Source organism: Meira miltonrushii (genome assembly GCF_003144205.1).
Source record: "Meira miltonrushii strain MCA 3882 unplaced genomic scaffold FA14scaffold_2, whole genome shotgun sequence".
NCBI classification, from domain to species: domain Eukaryota; kingdom Fungi; phylum Basidiomycota; class Exobasidiomycetes; order Exobasidiales; family Brachybasidiaceae; genus Meira; species Meira miltonrushii.
Window position 1 is genome coordinate 561,052 of NW_020289944.1, and position 18,736 is coordinate 579,787.

At 43.1% G+C, this 18,736-nt stretch overlaps 9 protein-coding genes across 9 annotated transcripts; 5 read left to right on the forward strand and 4 right to left on the reverse strand.

Annotated features, from left to right (window-relative positions):
* Positions 1-9: 9 nt before the first annotated feature.
* On the forward strand, positions 10-1,503 carry FA14DRAFT_160217 (uncharacterized protein). The gene has a single exon (XM_025498576.1). The coding sequence runs from the start codon at positions 24-26 to the stop codon at positions 1,383-1,385; it is 1,362 nt and encodes a 453-aa protein (XP_025355042.1). The 5' UTR covers positions 10-23; the 3' UTR covers positions 1,386-1,503.
* Positions 1,504-1,827: 324 nt separating this feature from the next.
* Positions 1,828-3,892, forward strand: FA14DRAFT_184196 (uncharacterized protein). The gene has a single exon (XM_025501374.1). The coding sequence runs from the start codon at positions 1,853-1,855 to the stop codon at positions 3,791-3,793; it is 1,941 nt and encodes a 646-aa protein (XP_025355043.1). The 5' UTR covers positions 1,828-1,852; the 3' UTR covers positions 3,794-3,892.
* Positions 3,893-4,813: 921 nt separating this feature from the next.
* Positions 4,814-7,210, forward strand: FA14DRAFT_178140 (uncharacterized protein; the record flags this gene model as incomplete). The annotated part of the gene is made up of 1 exon (XM_025500819.1): positions 4,814-7,210. One exon carries the CDS (start codon positions 4,814-4,816, stop codon positions 7,208-7,210), a length of 2,397 nt encoding a protein of 798 aa, XP_025355044.1.
* Positions 7,211-7,390: 180 nt separating this feature from the next.
* FA14DRAFT_184203 (MFS general substrate transporter) lies at positions 7,391-9,266 on the reverse strand. The gene has a single exon (XM_025501375.1). It carries the CDS (start codon positions 9,053-9,055, stop codon positions 7,526-7,528), a length of 1,530 nt encoding a protein of 509 aa, XP_025355045.1. The 5' UTR covers positions 9,056-9,266; the 3' UTR covers positions 7,391-7,525.
* Positions 9,267-9,642: 376 nt separating this feature from the next.
* Positions 9,643-11,175, forward strand: FA14DRAFT_33633 (Clavaminate synthase-like protein). The gene has a single exon (XM_025502209.1). It carries the CDS (start codon positions 9,803-9,805, stop codon positions 11,066-11,068), a length of 1,266 nt encoding a protein of 421 aa, XP_025355046.1. The 5' UTR covers positions 9,643-9,802; the 3' UTR covers positions 11,069-11,175.
* Positions 11,176-11,282: 107 nt separating this feature from the next.
* Positions 11,283-11,969, reverse strand: FA14DRAFT_178143 (uncharacterized protein; the record flags this gene model as incomplete). The annotated part of the gene is made up of 1 exon (XM_025500820.1): positions 11,283-11,969. The coding sequence occupies one exon, from the start codon at positions 11,967-11,969 to the stop codon at positions 11,283-11,285; it is 687 nt and encodes a 228-aa protein (XP_025355047.1).
* Positions 11,970-13,325: 1,356 nt separating this feature from the next.
* FA14DRAFT_184211 (uncharacterized protein) lies at positions 13,326-14,969 on the forward strand. The gene has a single exon (XM_025501376.1). It carries the CDS (start codon positions 13,393-13,395, stop codon positions 14,692-14,694), a length of 1,302 nt encoding a protein of 433 aa, XP_025355048.1. The 5' UTR covers positions 13,326-13,392; the 3' UTR covers positions 14,695-14,969.
* A 223-nt stretch (positions 14,970-15,192) lies between these two features.
* FA14DRAFT_178145 (uncharacterized protein) lies at positions 15,193-16,380 on the reverse strand (the record flags this gene model as incomplete). Its single annotated transcript, XM_025500821.1, has 1 exon — positions 15,193-16,380. One exon carries the CDS (start codon positions 16,378-16,380, stop codon positions 15,193-15,195), a length of 1,188 nt encoding a protein of 395 aa, XP_025355049.1.
* A 626-nt stretch (positions 16,381-17,006) lies between these two features.
* Positions 17,007-18,203, reverse strand: FA14DRAFT_154194 (uncharacterized protein; the record flags this gene model as incomplete). Its single annotated transcript, XM_025497665.1, has 1 exon — positions 17,007-18,203. The coding sequence occupies one exon, from the start codon at positions 18,201-18,203 to the stop codon at positions 17,007-17,009; it is 1,197 nt and encodes a 398-aa protein (XP_025355050.1).
* Positions 18,204-18,736: the final 533 nt, after the last annotated feature.

Here is an 18,736-nt window from a genome sequence, read left to right on the forward strand (position 1 = left end):
ACTGTGGGTACAACGTCCTCACCATGGCAGGCTCTTCAAAAGTTGCCGGTCCTTCAAAAAGCATCCAATCGAAGGCGAATTCGAGATTACGCATCAGTAAACCAGAATGGGCCAGTTTGGCGAGCATCTTGGACAAGATCAATGGTTTGAAGGCAGAAGCTGAGAGAAGATTGACAAAGAGCTGTCCTGTCCTTCTGAATTCAACATATATGCAAAAGGTATTGGAGGAGTGTGACCCTGCAAATTTTGATGTGATCACACAAGAAGATCTTCACAATATGCATCAGATCGAGCCAAAGAATGTTGGCAAAGGAAAGAAACGCAAGAGAGAAGATGATCATGATGAAACATGCCCTGGCTGTCATGAAATGATCAGTACTTTGTTCCTCTCTTGGATCACGCAAGCACGCGAAAAGATCGTTCGCGATCACGATTCAGAAAAGGCAAAAAAGAAGCGTAAAGTTAAACATTACGTGAGGATCTTGCAACCTGAAACTCCTCCTAGTACACCACCCAAAAAGAAAGCCAAGAAATACAAGGAAGATCTTACCGGGATCGAATGCGAAATCTGTTGCAGTGAAAACATCAAATTGGAAAGTTTGACATTTTGCACGGAAGGTCATCTGTTCTGCGTGGATTGCGCTCGAATAATGGCCGAGAATGTGATTGGCTTACAGAAGACGAATCTTTGTTGTATGTCAATGGATGGATGCGATGCAGTGTTTCACGAATCACAGGTGAAACGATTCTTGCCAGAGAAGACATACAATTTGTGGATGCGCATGAAGACCACAGAGGAGATTCAAGCTGCAAACATTCCTGGTATGCAAATGTGTCCTTTTTGCGATTATGCATACGTCGCTGAGGACCCTCTTCCTCTGTTCACATGTGCTGGAAAGGATTGTGGGATTGTATCTTGCTCTACGTGCAAGAGAAAAGATCACCGTCCTCAAACATGCGCGGATCTTGATCGTGAAAGTCGAATGACTGATCAACAGAAAGCCGAGGAGAAGATGGCAGAAGCGATTATTCGACGCTGCCCTAGACCGGGATGCAATGCACCAATTATCAAGGATGAAACCACCCAGAGCTGCAATATGATGTATTGCCCAAAGTGTAGCTGTCCCATGTGTTACATTTGTCGAGTGGATGTCACCAAGGAACGGTATGAACATTTCGAACGCAAAATGCCACAAGGCGACAAGACTGACAAGGCGGCAACAAAGCCGTGTCCTTTGTATGATAACACGTTGAAGCGACACGAGACTGAATTGAAGAATATTCGGAAATCGTTGGGATTGAACGCACGATCAAAGCCCAAAGCCAAGAAGGAAGGTAAAGCTACGCCAAAGTTGGCGAAGAGGGGAGTAAGAGTTGGTGCATAAATGCACAATCAATAGTTTGACGACAACCCTGTATTTGTATATTACGTCTATAGATCACCTACTATTTTCATCGCCATCATCGAATCGAAAGCCGTAGATAACAATATCATCATGTCACGAATCCAATCAAGTTTTTGTCTTTTATGCGCGCCTGAACAAAGATGAGCGGTACCTTTGTCTATCTCTTGGCCTACGCTTGACCACCGGCGCCAGGATCAGCGCGAACATTTGATTAAAAGGCCCAAGCATTTCGCATAAATTGAATGCATTGCATTTCCAGGATAAGGGTGATATTGAGTATACAAACTGTGCTGAGCCATTTCATTTTCATTATTTACGCCCACTCATAGATTCTACTCTTTGCCACCATCATTCATTTTCACAGATACTCTTGCACCCATCGTTCATCAAGCGAAGACACATTCAACTCAACAGTGAACCAGTTTCTTTCATCATCATTCTTCAAAATGACAATGATGTCTGTTGCTGGGGGTGGAAGAAACGTGAAGAAGCGTGTAAAGAATGAGCTCGTTTCACTTGAGCCCCAAATGGAATGGCACAACATCAAATCTGTAAATGACAAGATTGACAGAATGCCGATAGAAGCTCGCACTCGTTTGTCACTCATGACAAATCGCGATACAAACGATCATATTCGACACATCCTTCAACAAACAAAACCGAAATACTTCACAGCTGAAACTTTGCATGAAATGCACGTGGATGAAAACGGATCACCGCATTCAAAGCAATCATTGACGGTTGAAATGTCGAATGAATGCAAAGGATGTCATCGCTTGGCCGATCAAGTCCTGGCCCGGTGGGTAAAAGATTCCAGAAAGCTCATCGCAAGACAATCTTCCGTTACCAGATGGATGGTGTCTGTTGAAAATCAAACAGATGCAGAGGCAAATGTGCATACTGCTGAGCGAATGGCTATCGATGACGCTACAGACAGCTCCGCTGAGCGAAGCTCTGCAACCGTGGAAGGTGCTAACGTCGTCGATCGTCCGCTTCGTGATCCTGAGCCAAGTTCTGGAACGGAAATTGCCGTTCAAACTGTCATTCAAGAGGCAGAGGAAGAGGTAAATGCCATCAGTAACATCGCTGGCACTAAACGTAAGCGTTTGGATGATGATGTTCAAACACGCAACAACGGTGAGAATCAAGAGCGAGAAAAATGTCACGATGGGTTTGACAAGTGCCCAAAATGTTTGGAAAAGTCAGCTTCCCTCGAAATTCAGAACATCATCCTCAAGGCACAAGTCAAACAAATGAACAATTTGGTCAGCCGCGAACGTCACGACGAAGATATGGGCAAAATTTACAAGGAAATTGGTAGATTGCATGAGCAGATGACAAAAGCAGAATCCAGCTCAGCAAAACAAGTTCAAGAGCTAGAACAATACAATCGAATGCTCAGAGAACAAAACATCGTGCTCAAGCAGCAACAGCAGGCGGTGAACAATGAGTTCATGCAAGTGAGACAAGCTGCACAAATGCTTCTTCGACGGGCAAATGTGGCTGTTGAGGTCCCTTCACAACCTCAAATGGCAGTTTTTCCTGATACACCGTCAAATATGGATCGTGTGCCGTCATTTGTGCAGAGAGGATCAAGCGCACCATTAAGCTCAAATGTGACATCCTCGAACGATCAGCCAAGTTCATCCATGCCTGGCACCTTTCCTCAGCCTGCACCATTCACTCAACAACCTCAACAGCTTATTTTAGCTCAAAATTCACCACTCCCTCGTGGTGGACAACCAACAAATCAGCAAATGTTTCTTGCTCGGCCAAATAATCATCAACCTTCCTTTTCGCAACTGCAAAAACATCAACAACAGCAAGAGCAAAAAAAGCTACTGCAAGAAAAGCTACTGCAAAAAATGCAGCAACGGCAACAACAGCAAGAGCATGAAAAACTACTGCAACAAATGCAGCAACGACAACAACAACAAGCTCGGCAGCAACATCAAATGCAGCAAAATAAGCTTTTGCTTCAACAAGCCGAGGAGCTATTACAAAGCGATTTAGTCCAGCAGAATGCATCGATGCCGGTGCAACAGCAAGAGAAATCTTCAGCTCCACCAATGATGCAACCAACAGCTGCTCAAGCGCTACAACAACCAGCTAAAAAGCCAACGCAGCCGGGGCAAGGTGTGCAAACTGAATTACCTGTGGACCAAAGTCCACCGCAATTGCAAACCGCCATTGAAATTCCTGCAGCTCAGGCTCAGACTACTCAAGCAAGTGTATCAGCATCAAATCCACAAAGAAGAGCCTCAGAAGGTATGAAAAAAGTCAGCCTGGATCATGAAGCGGCTGAGCTTGAACGAAAACACATCGAGGCCATCAAAAGGCGTCAGAGTGAAGGTGGACTTGGAGAAGAGCGTGAATTTGTCTCATAAGCTCATTGTGATTCTAATCCATCAACTCCCCCTCGGCTATGTATTGTACATATAAAATCGTGAGAGAAACGGTATCCCCTCTCTGTAACCTTGTAGATGTAATCAATTGAATTCATTACGATCACTTCTAGAGACTGACAATGACAACATGTTTGATAATTACACGCTATTCCCCCCTGCATGCTTAACGCGTGTGTCTCACGCTAATCACAAGCCACATTCTTCTGTCCAAAGTTGCATGCATGTTGATTGCCTGGCTATCTATGCACGATAACCCAATCGACAAGGCATGTATCCGATTGGACCTGCATGCGTTTTGACATGTGGCACATTATTTCTTCTCGAAATCACTCCGCCATCTTTCTCGATGATGACGAAGATCGAAATGGCTCAGCCAAGCCTTACAAACATGATACGTGTCGCGTTGGAAATGGCGTTTGAGAAATTGCACGCGTCTGAACGCGTCCAAACACGTCATTCGCAAAAATCGGATTTTTGCTGCACCTTGTCAATCATCCTAAAGGTTGTGTAAAGTCTCCCATTGTCATCTTGTTGTGTTGCATTATGATCGGTCCGAAACGCGTGTTGTACTTGCACACAATTGTTCTTGATTGCTTTTTTGTTCATTTGAATGCTTTTCATTAGTGATATTGTATTGAAAAGTGCATAGAGTAAGCACATTGAAGGCAAAAATGATCCCAGGCCTGCTCAGCAGAGTAGCTTTTGACTTCGGGGCGCACAGGCCCAGTCTTGTAATGCGTTTGCCCTGAAATACATATTCGTGTCACTTTCCCAATCAAAGTTTCCATCTTTTCTTCCCTCTCACTCCATTCCCTTGCCACCACCTTTTCCCGATCACCGCATCTTGTCCTTAAGCTCAAAGGACGATCTGCAGTGATCCTTTCTCTACATTGCACACATCCTACAGCTAGATCTGTAATCTACCCAGATCAATTCCATTCAGATCCCCGTTCATCACTATCACCCATCTCCAAAGCAAGTTGTGTTGACCATCGCAAAATGTCTTCGTCAAAGGAGAGAGCAAGAGTTGAATTCAACCAAGCTGATCGACAATGGATCGGGCTAGATTCGGTTCAAGAGAAGATAGACTCTATGCATGACAATGTTCTCATCTATCTCTGTCAAGGTTTCGAGGGAAAGATGGAAGTGAATGACATTGAAGCTGCTGTCCTTGACACTCGAGCTGCGAACTTCAATGTACTTTCTAGCGGCTCAGTCCACGGTAAGCATACAGCGGAAGAGCAACTGGTTGTCAAGCAAGAAAATGGTAGAAAGCGTAAGCGCACGAATGACCACAATTGTGAGAAGTGTCACAATGAGGTCAACGAAATCTACTATCGTTGGTTGACGCAAGCCACCCAGCTCATCAAAAGGCAATTGAAAAAAGCGCCAGCTGTTGAAGCTGGCAAAGCTGCTGAATCCTCCATGGCCAGCAAATCGAAGGGCAAAGGTAAACAGCGTGCAGTCAGCGTCGAAGCGCAAGTTGATTCAGACTCCACAGTAAATGCAGATGAGGATTCTAGTGCTGATTGCCCAATCTGCTGCAACGAAGATATCCCGCCCGATGATTTGACAAAATGCATTGTTGGTCATCGTTTCTGCAAGTCATGTGCGCGTAGACTAGCCGAAACAGAGATTGGTCTACAACGAACGAAGTTTCAATGCATGCACATGGAAGGATGCGAAGCCACCTTCTCCGAGTCGGAAATTAAACGATTCTTGGATGAAAAGACCTTTCAGCTTTGGTCTCGTATGCGTACCAATGAGGAAGTCAAATCGGCCAAGATTGACGGATTGGAGGCATGCCCCTTCTGCTTCTACGCCCATATCATTTACCCGGAAGATAGAGACAAGCCCTTCTTCTGCGGGAATCATGAGTGCGGGAAATGGTCTTGCCTTGATTGCAAGAAGCTTTCTCACGAGGGAAAGACGTGTGAAGAAGCACGTCAAGCAAAGATGACCTCAGAGCACAAAGCAGAAGAAAAATTGGCAGAAGCCCTCATGCGCCGTTGTCCAAAGTCTGGTTGCAACACCGTCATGGTCAAAGATGAAGGTCAAAGGTCATGTAACAAGATGAGTTGCGTAAAATGCGGAACGATCATGTGCTACATCTGTCGTGCCGATATTACCAAAGCGGGATATGGACACTTTGACCAAAATCCAGGACCGCCAATGCCCCAACAGCCATCGGGAAGCAAAGCTGGCAAATCTGCCAAGAAATGCCCACTCTGGGATGACACAAAGGAGAGGCACAAAACAGACATCAACAATGCAAGAAAAGAAGTCGGGAAGCTTGCACCGAAGGTCACTGAAGCGGAAATTGAAGACGAACGTAGGCGACAACAGGCCTTTGAGCGAAGACATGGAGCAAATGCAGCCCACGTTCCGGGAGAATGGGGTTTCATGGATGATAATGAGGCCGACGCTTTCATTGAGTTGTTTGCAGATCGTGGACGTCGACTCGGTAGGTTCCGTCATGGTGGTCATCCCCCACAACGATTCGGTGAAGGCTTTGCCCGAGCTATGGATCGCGACTTACAAGAGGAAGCTGATCGCCGGGAAGCAGAACGAGGTGGCCCAGAAGCCATTCATCTAGAAAGGGAACGACAACTACTTGAGCGTGATCGGGAAATACGTGAACGAGAACGTGACCGTCAAGACGAGCCATTTGTACGAGAGCGAATCGGGATGCTTTACCCAAACCCTAATCTGGGCCACTTTGACCTCTTTCGGGATGATCCCCACGATGCTCTTGCACATCAAAGAAGGCATGGGCGTGCACAGCAAGAACCCATCAATGCTGAAGCGGAAGGGTTTGCTAGACGATTAGAAGTCATTAGGAGGACCGTGGACAATATAGCTGGTGAGATTGGACGCTATCGTGAGAGGTGGGGAGAAAGACGACGCACTGAACCCATTGAAGTGCCCACGGCAGGTCAGGCAAGACAAGGAGCTGTGAGAGCTCATCGTGCAGTTGATGCACCCCACAATGCTCTAGCAATACCGGCTTTGCCACGCGCGGGTTTTGTACGAGCAGATCATCCTTATGCTTTGCGACAAAGATTGAACGCTGGACAAAATAAAGCTCAAGCACCTATGTTGGGTGCAAAGAAGGACAACACGCAAGCCAAACAGGAAAACACAACAACGAAACCTGACATGAAGATTCGAAAAGTTGGCACTGCATGGCAATGGTTGGAGCGTAGTGCAACACCCAAAGAAAATTCAGGCACTCAAATTCGTGAAGACAAAGGCGAAGGTTCATCAAAGAGCAAAGCACATGCAGGACCTTCCCGATCTGCTAATCCCGGGCGCTCAATTGACGTGATCGATCTCACGATGACTTCGGACGAAGAAAGTGAGGTTGAAGAGGTCTTTGGATTAATTTACCTTTGATTGTTGTACATGCAACCATGAAACGACTCACCCCAGATATCATTGTTCGTCTTGTACATGATTCAAGTTTTAGAAGTGTTAATCTGTTCTATCTTCATTGTTACATCCGCATTTGTATATTCGATTCGAGTATTAACCTGCACCCCTCTTGTATAATAAACAATCTAACAAAATGAATAAACCCCTCCCCAAAGTGCTTTCCCAAGCGTGATCTTGTCGCGACACCAGTACGTTTGATTGTTAAGAAAGACTTTGGAGGTTCATCTCTTCGATTGTCTCTGCTGCCATTCTTGTGATGGTATCACGTGTCCCTGATCAAGTTTGATATAAGAAGTTTTTCTTCCATTGACCGTTAGAATTGAGTGCAACTTGAGAAGAAGTGGTGCTATGGATACCATCTTCTTTTGCTGCACGTTCGTCCCTTTCTTTGTATTCAGCAATCAATCGTTTGTTGGCTTTGTTTAGCCCATACCACAATGCAGTTGCACTACTGATACCGATAAACATCCATGCGATCGTGATTCCGATTGAAGTATGATAATTCTTGTTTGAATTACTGCCTAATGGAATTCTGTACAATTGTGTGCCAATAATTGCGCCACAGTTTCCGATCGAGATGACCATTGCTAATGCAGTTGCACGGAATGTTTGTCCCATCAAGTTCTCAGAAGGCCAAGCAAGCAAGATTGCATTTCCACTGTAAATTCCACCTGCACACAAGAAAATGGCAGCATACTTTCCTCCGATGGTAGGTGAAGTGAGAAGGGCAATGTAACCCACAATCGCTATTCCAGCAGAAGTGATGATAAATACTGCTCGTTTGCCAGTCCTTTGCGTTCCGATTGCAGCAGCCATCGTAGTGAAGAATGCGAAAAAGTATGGCGGAACGGTCAGCAGTTGTGCTTGCCATGATTTGTATCCCAGGCCTTGAATAATTGAAGGCAAGAAGTTTGACAGTGTATACAATCCGAATGAGAAGCCATGGAACAAGAAGCAATAACCATACACTTGAAGGGTTGTTAATGCTCTCCAAACTTCGCTCCACTGAAACTTCTCTTCATCCAAAGCGTCAGAATCGGTTCTCAATCTGGCTTCGATGATTTGTTTTTCATGAACGCTGAACTTTTTCGAAAGGTTTGGATAGTTTGGCACGAGAAAGTACGCCGGAATAGAAACGACTATGGTCAAAAGACCTTCCAAGATGAACAACCATGCCCATCCTTCTTTTCCACCAACCCCTCTCATCTGTGTGATTCCATATGCGAGCACGCCTCCGAATGCTCCTGATGCCGCAGCACCACCGAAGAAGAATGCCACACGAGCAGTTCTTTCTGATCGTTTGTAGAAACGAGAAAAGACAAAGACAGTTCCGGGGAATAATCCAGCTTCTGCTACTCCAAGAAAGAAACGGACAGCATACATTCCTTGTTCGTTATGTACCAAACCCATACAAACGGAAACGATACCCCAAACGAGTGTTAATGTGGGCAGCCATAGAGGAGGATTGGTGATCTTGAGCATCAAGTTGGCGGGTACTTCAGCGATGACATAACCCACAAAGTAGATCATTACCACGCTTGAATAATCACGAATCTTTAAATCGGTCACCAATCCGTCAATTTTTGCATTACCGATATTTGATCGATCCAAGAATGATAAGAGGTATAACAATGTCAAGATTGGCACGACCAAGAAATCAATCTTTCGTACTAATTGTTTTTCTTCTTTTTCGGTGAATGCGAATTCTTCTTGTGGTTGATCAATGTTTTTAATCGAACTTTCATCGTTTGTGCCCACCTTTCCGTCATGCGAGACAGGCCTATCTTGTGTTTGAATGTCGCTCATCTTTACGTTGAGAATGCCTAGTGCGCTGACCTTCAACGGTCACAACGCAAGGCCAAAAAGAGGGGAAGGTTAGAATAAGAAGATATGATGATGAATGTGAGTGAAGCCGTTGAAGGTCTATTTATGGTTCATGTAATCCTTTTTTTCGGATCCATTTCAACAACGGAAATGCATGATTCAGGAACGTTTTGATGATTGCATAAATGATGCAATATAGTCCTATTTTGGGATGAATGAAGAGGGCCAAGCAAATAACAACAAACAAGAGAATTCGTTCCTTACCGAGACAGGCTTAGCAAACATCAATCACCGTGCGACAGGATAAGGGAGCATACAATTCAATCATCATCATTCAATCTTCTTGAAAGGCAAAAGCGGGGAAGAAAGGCAGTTTATCAGTTTAATCAGAAATTCCCCCCCGGTTAGCGTGATAGGATTGCGTGCTTTTTTTGTGATTGTGAGCTTTAGTGCATCTTGACCGCGTAATTGCTTCTTTTACTCCACCGAGCACGTCATTTCAATATAACGGGGTTGCAATAAGGCTTACCTTACCTTCTCTTTGCCGTCAATTCAGATGTGTGGCAGAATTGTCGTAAGCTTGGTCCCCGTGCCTTTTTTCCGGCTTCATCGTGGTTCAATGGGTTGCCGGATCCAGGCACGATCAATGTGTGTATATTGTCAGGCTAAGTTGATTGGTTTCAAAGATTCACAATCTTCTTTTCAACAACATCAACAACCTATACAAAAATGACAATCGCATTGGCAACAAACAATCAAACCCCTTTGGCTTCGAACACACACTCGAGTCAAAGCAACCTTTCTGCTGCCGTTGAAGCTCAACGTCAATTGAAGAGCAATGCAAACGTGCTTACATCAGGTCAACATGATGTGGATCTATCACTTTTGACTCCATACGAACAAATGCCAAAAAAGATCACAGGTCCAACAGTTTGGGAAGCTGATGATTATCGTGGTGAAGAAAATGCACATAAATGGGTTCACGCTTGGACGCAGGAAGAGATTGCACAACTCGAACAAGCTGCTACCATTTGGCAAGATTCCGGTAGAGAATTAGGTGAAATCGAAAGAAGTACATTCCCACTTCCACAGTCACTCATTCAAACTTTGCTCAAATTGCGTGAGAGATTGGTTCACGGCACCGGATTCTACCTCTTCAAAGGTTTGCCGACAGACCGTTGGGGACCTCACCTTACCGCAATTGCCTACTTGGGTTTGGGAAGTTATTTGGGCAATGTAAACAGTCAAAACCACAAAGGACACGTTTTGGGACATGTGAAAGATTTGGGTAATGATCCAACTCAAATTGACAAAGTTCGTATTTACAGCACAAATGCACGTCAATTCTTCCATACTGATTCATCGGGTGGCTTGGTAGGATTATGCTGCTTGCACAAAGCATTGGAAGGTGGTGAATCGGATATTGCATCTGCACAACGTGTTTGGAATGAATTGCAAGCCACTCGTCCTGACGTTGCAAAGACGCTTGCTAGTCCAATCTGGAACTTTGACAGAAAAGGTGAAGTGAGCAAAGGTGAAAAAGGATGGTATACAATGCCCGTTTTCATGTTACCAAAAGGTCAACCAGCAGATCGTTTGATCGTTCATTGGGATCCATACTATATCAGATCTGTTACAAGACACGTTGAAGCTGGTCACATGCCACCCGTAAGCGAAGCACAGCTGGAAGCCATGAAAGTGCTAGAAGAGACCGCTCAACGTCTTTCACTTCACATGATCCTTGCCGTTGGGGATATACAATTTGTCGCTGACACGCACGTCTTACATGCCAGGACTGCATACAAAGACTACCCTGCTCCTGCACCAAGAAGACATCTTTTACGTCTATGGCTTGCAACACCGGAAGGAGAAGATCCACTCAACCTTGGCTGGACTTCAGGATGGCAAACACCTTTCCACGACTCCAAACATCCGAGACGTGGTGGTATTCAAGTAGATGATACTCCTCCACGTTGTCCCCTAGATGGAGAGTAAAACGTCTTTAGAATCTTCTCAATTCAATATGTTGAAGCGTCTTGACATCGCCAAATCTTGTGAAAATCAACTTATTGCCTTTTTATGCAGTATGCTTTCCTGCACGAATAACTGATGAAAAGGCTATTCTTGAGTGCATACTTGACGGTAGAGCTAAATCATGAGATCCCAGTCGTAAAGGTCTGTGCCCATTCAATGCCACTGATAGTATAGCTTAGAGAATGATGAAAACGAACAAGCCGGCAAAGATGAGCAAAACGAATGTCAAGATCTTGTAAGTAAGAAGTTGACCATGCATGCATGCCATCGAAATTAAAGCCAAATGTATGTCTGATGGATGATTGACGTGAATGGTAAATCTCTCTAGTGGGTTGAATAGGTTATGTGCTATTCTCTTCCTTTTGATTACTGCTATAACGTTGAATTCTTCGCATACAAGACTTGTTTGTTGAAATAATCCAGTTTGTAGTTCGATATGACGTATCGAATGATAATCGCCTGGAGTTTGAAAGTACTTCATATTAAGATTTAATTGAAATGTTTTCGGCGCTCGAACCAAAGCAACATTTTTATCGTCTGCTGTTGTTTGAATCACGTAACGCATTGTATCGGCAAGGATATCTACTTTGATTTGATAAATTGATTCTCTATTTCGATTTAATATTTGCGATGTCGTTCTATGACCGCCTTTCATTTCAAACGGTAATTGAAGATTTACTTCATTATCACATTTTAAGATTTCCTCTCCTCCCACGCTACCAAGAGTGGATAGTAGCTTGAAATCTCCATCCAAACCAGACCAGGAAGACAAAGAAGGTTCGAACTGGTATTCGATCGTATTTCCAACACTTTCGCCTGGCCGTCTTTCTTCGTCGGTATCAATGTTGCGATATACGTCCATTCTGAATAAAACCAGGTGATGTTCTTAAAGATTAAAAATTCCTCCTTCCGTGTTTCGTGTAAGAGTTATTCGCCGGAAGCCAATTCGGTGAATTTAACGGAGGGCGTAAAATTGTTATTATTGTATTGAAACAAAGGAAAGGGTTTCCTCTCTTGTTATGGTGTCCGATCTACTTTGTATGAATGCAGATTGACAAGACTGTAGTGATTATGTATGGTTGTAGTGAAACAAAGGAAAAGGTTCCCTCTCTTCTTATGTTGTCCGATCTACTTTCTTTCTCGTGGTGATTATATGCATTTCGATTATCTAGCTTTTTTTAGTGTATATTGTATGTCAATTGACCGCGTGGAATGACAAAGGTGTGCATATGATTTCCCCGATTTTAATTTATCCGTTAACCGAATCGGCGGTAAAGAATTCTAGCGTCAAACGCCAACCAACGGCTGTCAGACTAACACCGGCGGCTAGTGGTGTACCTTTGATGTGAATTAATGGAAATCAGGGTTTGGCACGAGGCATATCAGTCAAATGACATTCATAGAAGATGAAGGGAAAGTTACATATTGATGAGAGAGAACCACATGCAATCCAATCGCTTTACGCCTTGAACACAACACAAAGATATAGACTCGGTAATCTACTAGGCTGATATGTTAAAACCTTGCGGGACTTGATAAATATAACTTTATTTCTTTGTAGGACATCGCTTCGATCGCAATGTCTACAAGAAAAAGACATATCTCCGGAAAAAAGCCCGTTCTTGGTCTCGAATAGACCTTGAGAAAGAATAAACGTTCCTTGCTTTAGATAATTAAAAAAAGAAAACGAACGTGCACTGTCTAGGATAAACTTTGACAGAACCTTGCGGGTTACGATGCATCGCATTAGTCAGACATCTACCAGTCAATTCAAACTTTGCGGATCTGACTCTTCTCCAAGATGGGTGAAGCCAAAATGACCTTGCGGTTGAATACATTAGCGCCTTTGACAATTTAAATCTCGATAACGGTGACCAAGGTCTTGAATTTTGTCATTGTTGATTGAACGCACGTTGAGTTCCCCGCAGATCGGTGGATATCATTCGTAGCAAAACAAAAAGATATCCAAGTAAGTAAAGGAAAATGAATGGTATAAAAGGTAAGAAAAATTGGCTCGTATTTTTACTCACATCCTTGTTCTCAACCACCCCTTCTTCTCCGCTCCTTCTCACTATTTCTTCTCGCATCTATCTTCTTGAAAGAGTTAATGCATCCTAATACCAATAATACAAGAACACATCACCAAGAAAACAATACGTCCTCCTCATCCGTGAACGAATTAAAGCGACTAAAGGTCTTAGTAAAAGTCATCGAGTGGTTAACAGCAATTACTATTACTTCTTTTGGTGCAACGTTTTTAGCAGCAATTATTGTTGATAGACAAGATGTTTACAAAAATTCCGTTATTGCTTGCTTTATCTTGTGTTTGTGCAATCTCATTATTGCAATGTTCTTCAGCATTCGTCTTAGGAGATCTGACAGTACGTGATTTTCAGGCCTCCGTTCAACATGTTGACCCATTTTTGTCACATTTAGATGTCAACTCCATAAAGGCATTCGAAACTGCAACATTTGGAGATGAGTCTGTTCAACGACCAAGTGACTCAAAGCAAAAACGTTCGGATTTGGCTTTGACAAGCGGAAATGATGGCGTAGCTGTCCAAGTAGAAAAACGTGTTGCAGGATTATTCACATTGGCTTATGAATTTGCAAGAATTGCAGTTTCTCCCAATATCTATGCTGGCGCTGTCAACGGATTAAGTTTCGCATGCACAATTGCAAGTTTAACGGTTCCCAAAATTCCCACTGCGGTAAAGTTTCCATGTGCAGTAATAGCATTCTTTGGACCAGTTATCAGTGTCCTTACGGGTCAATCAGACGTTAAAAAAGCATGGAAAGCCTTTAAGGATACAAATTCTCCCAGGCAAAAGACATTTTATCAAATGTCTACCATGGCATTGAACCTTCATCCTCCTCCAAGAGGCAGAAGAAGTATTGGTAACTCGGATTTGTATAATCAAACTTTGATGTATGTTTCTAGTTTGCATGCCGATGTTTCCCATAACAACTTTATCGCAAAACGAAACCATTTTGTCGACCCAACAACGAAGCAACTCGTTTCGATCAACCACTTTAGAGGCACAAATCAAACCCATCCTAAACGCGTTGGCGCTTACAATTCTTGGCTTCATCATTACCATGTGGTAGACATGTATTGGCATACACACATGGGTAAACAATATCTGGCCGCCTCTTCCGTACCCAAACAAGAACATGCGAAACGTAATTGTCACATTGACAGTCCCGTAGGAGATAATGAGGTTGATCAAATTGGTAGTGCAAATGATGATTACATTGCAGGATGTGATAACCCTTCTCCTGTTACGTGGAGCTATGCTCAAGATACAGTTGGTTCCCTAGGAGATTTCCAAGACGTTGACAGTAATATTGGAAATTATGACGAGAACTTACGCTTGAACAGCGGATGGGACTTTGGTAATCGATTGGTAAACAATATGGCAGACCAGAAGTGGAGCAAAGGATGCATTTGCATTGCCGACGTAAAAGACAATAAAATGGTCTCAACAGGTTTGGTTAGAGCAGATAATAAAGCAGATCAATGGGACGGTTTGGAACAATGTAACGAATCGAACCCAGCCTGTGAATCTGCTACCAAAAGTTCATGAAGAGGTATTCCTCTTTCGTCCAGCTTTATACTTCCCATTTACAGACTCATCTTCCTCTCAAATGCTTCATAAAGAGGTAATACTCTTTCGCCCTGCTTTATGCTTCCCCTTTTACAGACTTATCTTCCGCTCAGTGCCTTCATTATCTACTTTTGCTCCCTTGAACTATCGTACCCCCTATGATAACTGGAATGGCAAAGATTCTTTCCGAAAATCTAAAGAGTGATTTTCTGCTTGAAAACGGATTTATCTAATCAAACTTTTGCAGATTTCTGTATATGTCTCCTAGATTGGGAGCAGAAATATTCGTAGTGAAATTCGAATATGAACGATTTATGCAGGCATATGTATGTGTTTGCATAGAATAGAATCAATAGAATAGAATTTATGCAGACTACATGTGGTTTAAAGAATATCGTTCATTTCCTTTTTTTGATGGATGAAACTTGCTGAAAGTTACTGAAGGTGTTGTTTTTTACCCTACGGAAGGGTATTGCCTCAGTCTTTTGGCTGGCTATGTCCGATGAATGGTACATCTGGGAAATTTGCTCTTGGACCTTGGAGGAACTTAGATTTTTCACCACGAAGGAAAAGATCAAAGAAGTGGTTTGTGTAGCTACTGACGATGACTTGCAAGCGTTGACTGTTGATCGTGCCAGTTAAAGAAAGTGGAATAGCTTTATCGCGCACATTCATCAAATCAGCAATTTGTGGCAAATCAGTGTAACCATAATGCTCTGTGTTATCAACCTTCACCCATGTTTTCCAACCTCGTGATTTTGAAAAGATTGGTTTCCATTCATCTGCACCGCCTACCATGAGTAATGGCTTGTGAATCGTTGTTCTGTTCGGCGCTCCATAAAAGGTACCATCCAAATTTACAGCTGCTTTGATTCGCTTGTCCTTGAGAGCAGCATTTGTAGCCGTACTTCCGCCTAATGAATGTCCATACATTGCAATTTGTTTTTTACCTTTTGGAATACCTGGAATTTCACCTTTTTCGATAGCATCAAGTACGGATGCAACATCAGCTGTACGAATATTTTGAATTGTTTCAAATCCTTTTGGTTGATCTTCATCTTCACTAAGCTTGAGACCAATTGGGCTAGTATAATTCACAGATCCGTCCGGAAAGACAACCGCAGCCGATTCGTACGTATGGTCCAAAGCAACAACGGTATAGCCAAAAGATGCAGAGGCCATAGTAATTCCAGTGTAAACGTGATGTGTTGCTTTCAAACCAGGGCCGAACAATAAGATGGGATTCTTGGATGAAGCAGAAATGTCTGAAGAGGTGCAATTGAGAATCTGTAGTCGACCTAAAGCTGCAACCGCGGCTCCACCAGTATCCAAAGATGAATTACCAGTCGACAACAACAGATCATCGAGAGCTTTCAGAACTTCAGGCGGTGCATAAGGAATGCGTGCTTGGTTTTGTGTTGGACAGGTAAAGTTCTTTGAAGCAGGACGATGAACAGTGATCATCAAATTGCGGAGCTGAGGTGTGGGCGCGAGTGGATCTGTACGATTGGTTTTGATCTCGTACTCGTTAATGGTGACAGGATAAGGACCGAGCTGAGAAGTCAAGAGGACGTCATTGGAATTGTCTGTCTGATTTGCTTCAGCTGCAACCTGAATCTGCAAGAGAAACAAAATGGTGATGAAGAAAGGAAGATGATGCCACATGATTGTTTTGACGATGAGGGATTGAGGAGTGGGTGATCGTGGATAACAAGAAAGATGTGTTCATGGGTCGGTGCCTGGGGCATGGAAGGTTAATAGGAAAATTCGAACATTCACGATAATTAAGAAGCTTTGGATTACCTTTTCAATGCATCAGGGACCATTTCGAACATCAGTTCTCTACAGAAAGGTCCCTGGCATTTAAGCCGAATTCGAGACCCTTTTGGCGCAATATTTCCGCTATCAATGATTCCGCAACATTTCCGCATTCAAAGTATCCACAATCAATCTTTCCGCGATATCTTTTTTATCCGAAATCAATCATTCCACAATGTTTCCATTAGGATCTCCGAGGTCATATCTGCGTCAATGATGAAATACTAACCGATCAATGCAGCATATCAGAATCTTAGCCCGTACTTTTACTGCATGTGCGCAACAATTCACATGCAATGCTTCAAATCCCGCGGAGTCATCCGTCAGAAACGGTAATCAGAGTTCAACAAAATAAATTATCAAAAGATATTGAATGGTAATGATGGTAAGTGATATGTTGCTGTTGATGGTTGAGGTAGTCAGCACTAATCTATGTCGTTCTCTCTCCTGTGGCTTTGTAGACTGAATTTAGCTTAATCTTTTGGCTGACTGTGTGCGATGAATTGAACATCTGGGTAATTCGCTCTTGGTCCTTGAAAGAAGTTAGTCTTCTCTCCACGAAGGAAAAAATCAAAGAAGTGGTTTGTATAACTACTGATGATTGCTTGTAAGCGTTGACTGTTGATCGTTCCAGTCAATGAAAGAGGGATAGCCTTCCCACGCAAATTCAACAAATCAGCAATGAGCGGTAAATCGGTGTAACTGTAATGTTCTGTATTGTTAATTTGCACCCACGTCTTCCAACCATCATCATGATTAGCGTAAAAGTTTGGCCAATCAGTTGGATATCCTACCATCAGTAAAGGTTTATGAACTATTGTTTCATTTGGCGCACCAAAGAAAGTACCGTCCAAATTGATTGATGCTTTGATTCGATTATCCATCAAAGCAGCATTTGTTGCCGTACTTCCACCAAGCGAATGTCCGTACATTGCAATCTGCTTTTCATTTGTTCCTCGTTCCAAACCGGGAATCTGACCTTTTTCCATTGCATCAAGTACGGAAGCAACATCGGCAGTACGGATATCTTGAATGGTTGCAATTCCTTTGTGACCTTCTTGAATAAGCTTAAAAGTAGTTGGACTAGTATAGTTGACTGAACCATCCGGGAATACAACAGCTGCTGATTCGTATGTATGGTCGATTGCAATAACGGTATATCCAAAAGATGCAGAAGCCATAGTAATCGTTGTGTAAACGTCATGTGTTGCTCTCAAGCCAGGACCAAACAGCAAAATAGGATTCTTCGATGAAGCCGAAAGATCTGAAGCAGTGCAATTAGCAATCTGAACTCGTTCAAGTGCTGGTAGCAGGGCTGTATCTTCATTTGCAGCCGAAGATGAATTTCCACTTGACGGTAGCAGACCAAGAAGAGCTTTCAGAACTTCAGGGCGTGCATATGGTATACGATCTTGATCCTGTGTTGGACAAGTGAGGTTTTTTGATGCAGGACGATAGACTGTCACCACCAAGTTACGAAGCTGATGTGTAGGTGCAAGTGGATCTGTTCGATTGGTTTTGACTTCGTATGAATTGATAGTGACTGGATAAGGACCGAGCTGAGAAGTCAAAAGGACATCGTTTGTGGTGTTTGTTTGATTCGCTGCTGCTGCAAGTTGCGTTTGCAAAAGTAGTAGAACGGCGGCCAAGAAAACAAAGTGAGGCCACATGATGAATGTTGAAGTGGATGATAGATGGGGAAGCTATTAGCAAGAGAGATGTGTATTTATATTTTTCATGGAGTGTATTGGGTTCAGGGTATGATAGAAGAAAACCGAAAGTCGGACTTGGAGTAAGATTGACAGGTTCCTGATCGCAATAAATCGGATTATACCCTAGACTGATCTGATCTGCAATGCATTACTCTTAGAGGGTCCTTTGGTATCCGCCCGATTTTTACATTCACTTTTAGCATGATGTTCTCCGAAGGATTTCCGGAGTATTTCTTTGAATGAGGTCATGCCGTTTTAATTTAATGCGGCGGCAAAATAAAGTTTTAGTGCGTATTTTTAAAGCATAACCGCATTCTAACTATGCTTGCTGTTCCCGCGCAGTGGTCCGCTCAGCAAACCATTCTACAATGCTCAGCATCAATTCATTGCAGTGCCCTGTCACTTGCTTTCGTTGCTTCAATTGGTTGTAGTACTTTGATCCAGAAAATTCAAATTAAAATGACTATTCCTAAAAGACTTCCTTTCTCTAA

Coding starts and splice junctions, on each gene's coding strand:
- FA14DRAFT_184196 (XM_025501374.1), top strand. CDS start 1,853: ATGACAATGATGTCTGTTGCTGGGGGTGGAAGAAACGTGAAGAAGCGT.
- FA14DRAFT_33633 (XM_025502209.1), top strand. CDS start 9,803: ATGACAATCGCATTGGCAACAAACAATCAAACCCCTTTGGCTTCGAAC.
- FA14DRAFT_184211 (XM_025501376.1), top strand. CDS start 13,393: ATGTTTACAAAAATTCCGTTATTGCTTGCTTTATCTTGTGTTTGTGCA.
- FA14DRAFT_184203 (XM_025501375.1), bottom strand. CDS start 9,055: ATGAGCGACATTCAAACACAAGATAGGCCTGTCTCGCATGACGGAAAG.
- FA14DRAFT_160217 (XM_025498576.1), top strand. CDS start 24: ATGGCAGGCTCTTCAAAAGTTGCCGGTCCTTCAAAAAGCATCCAATCG.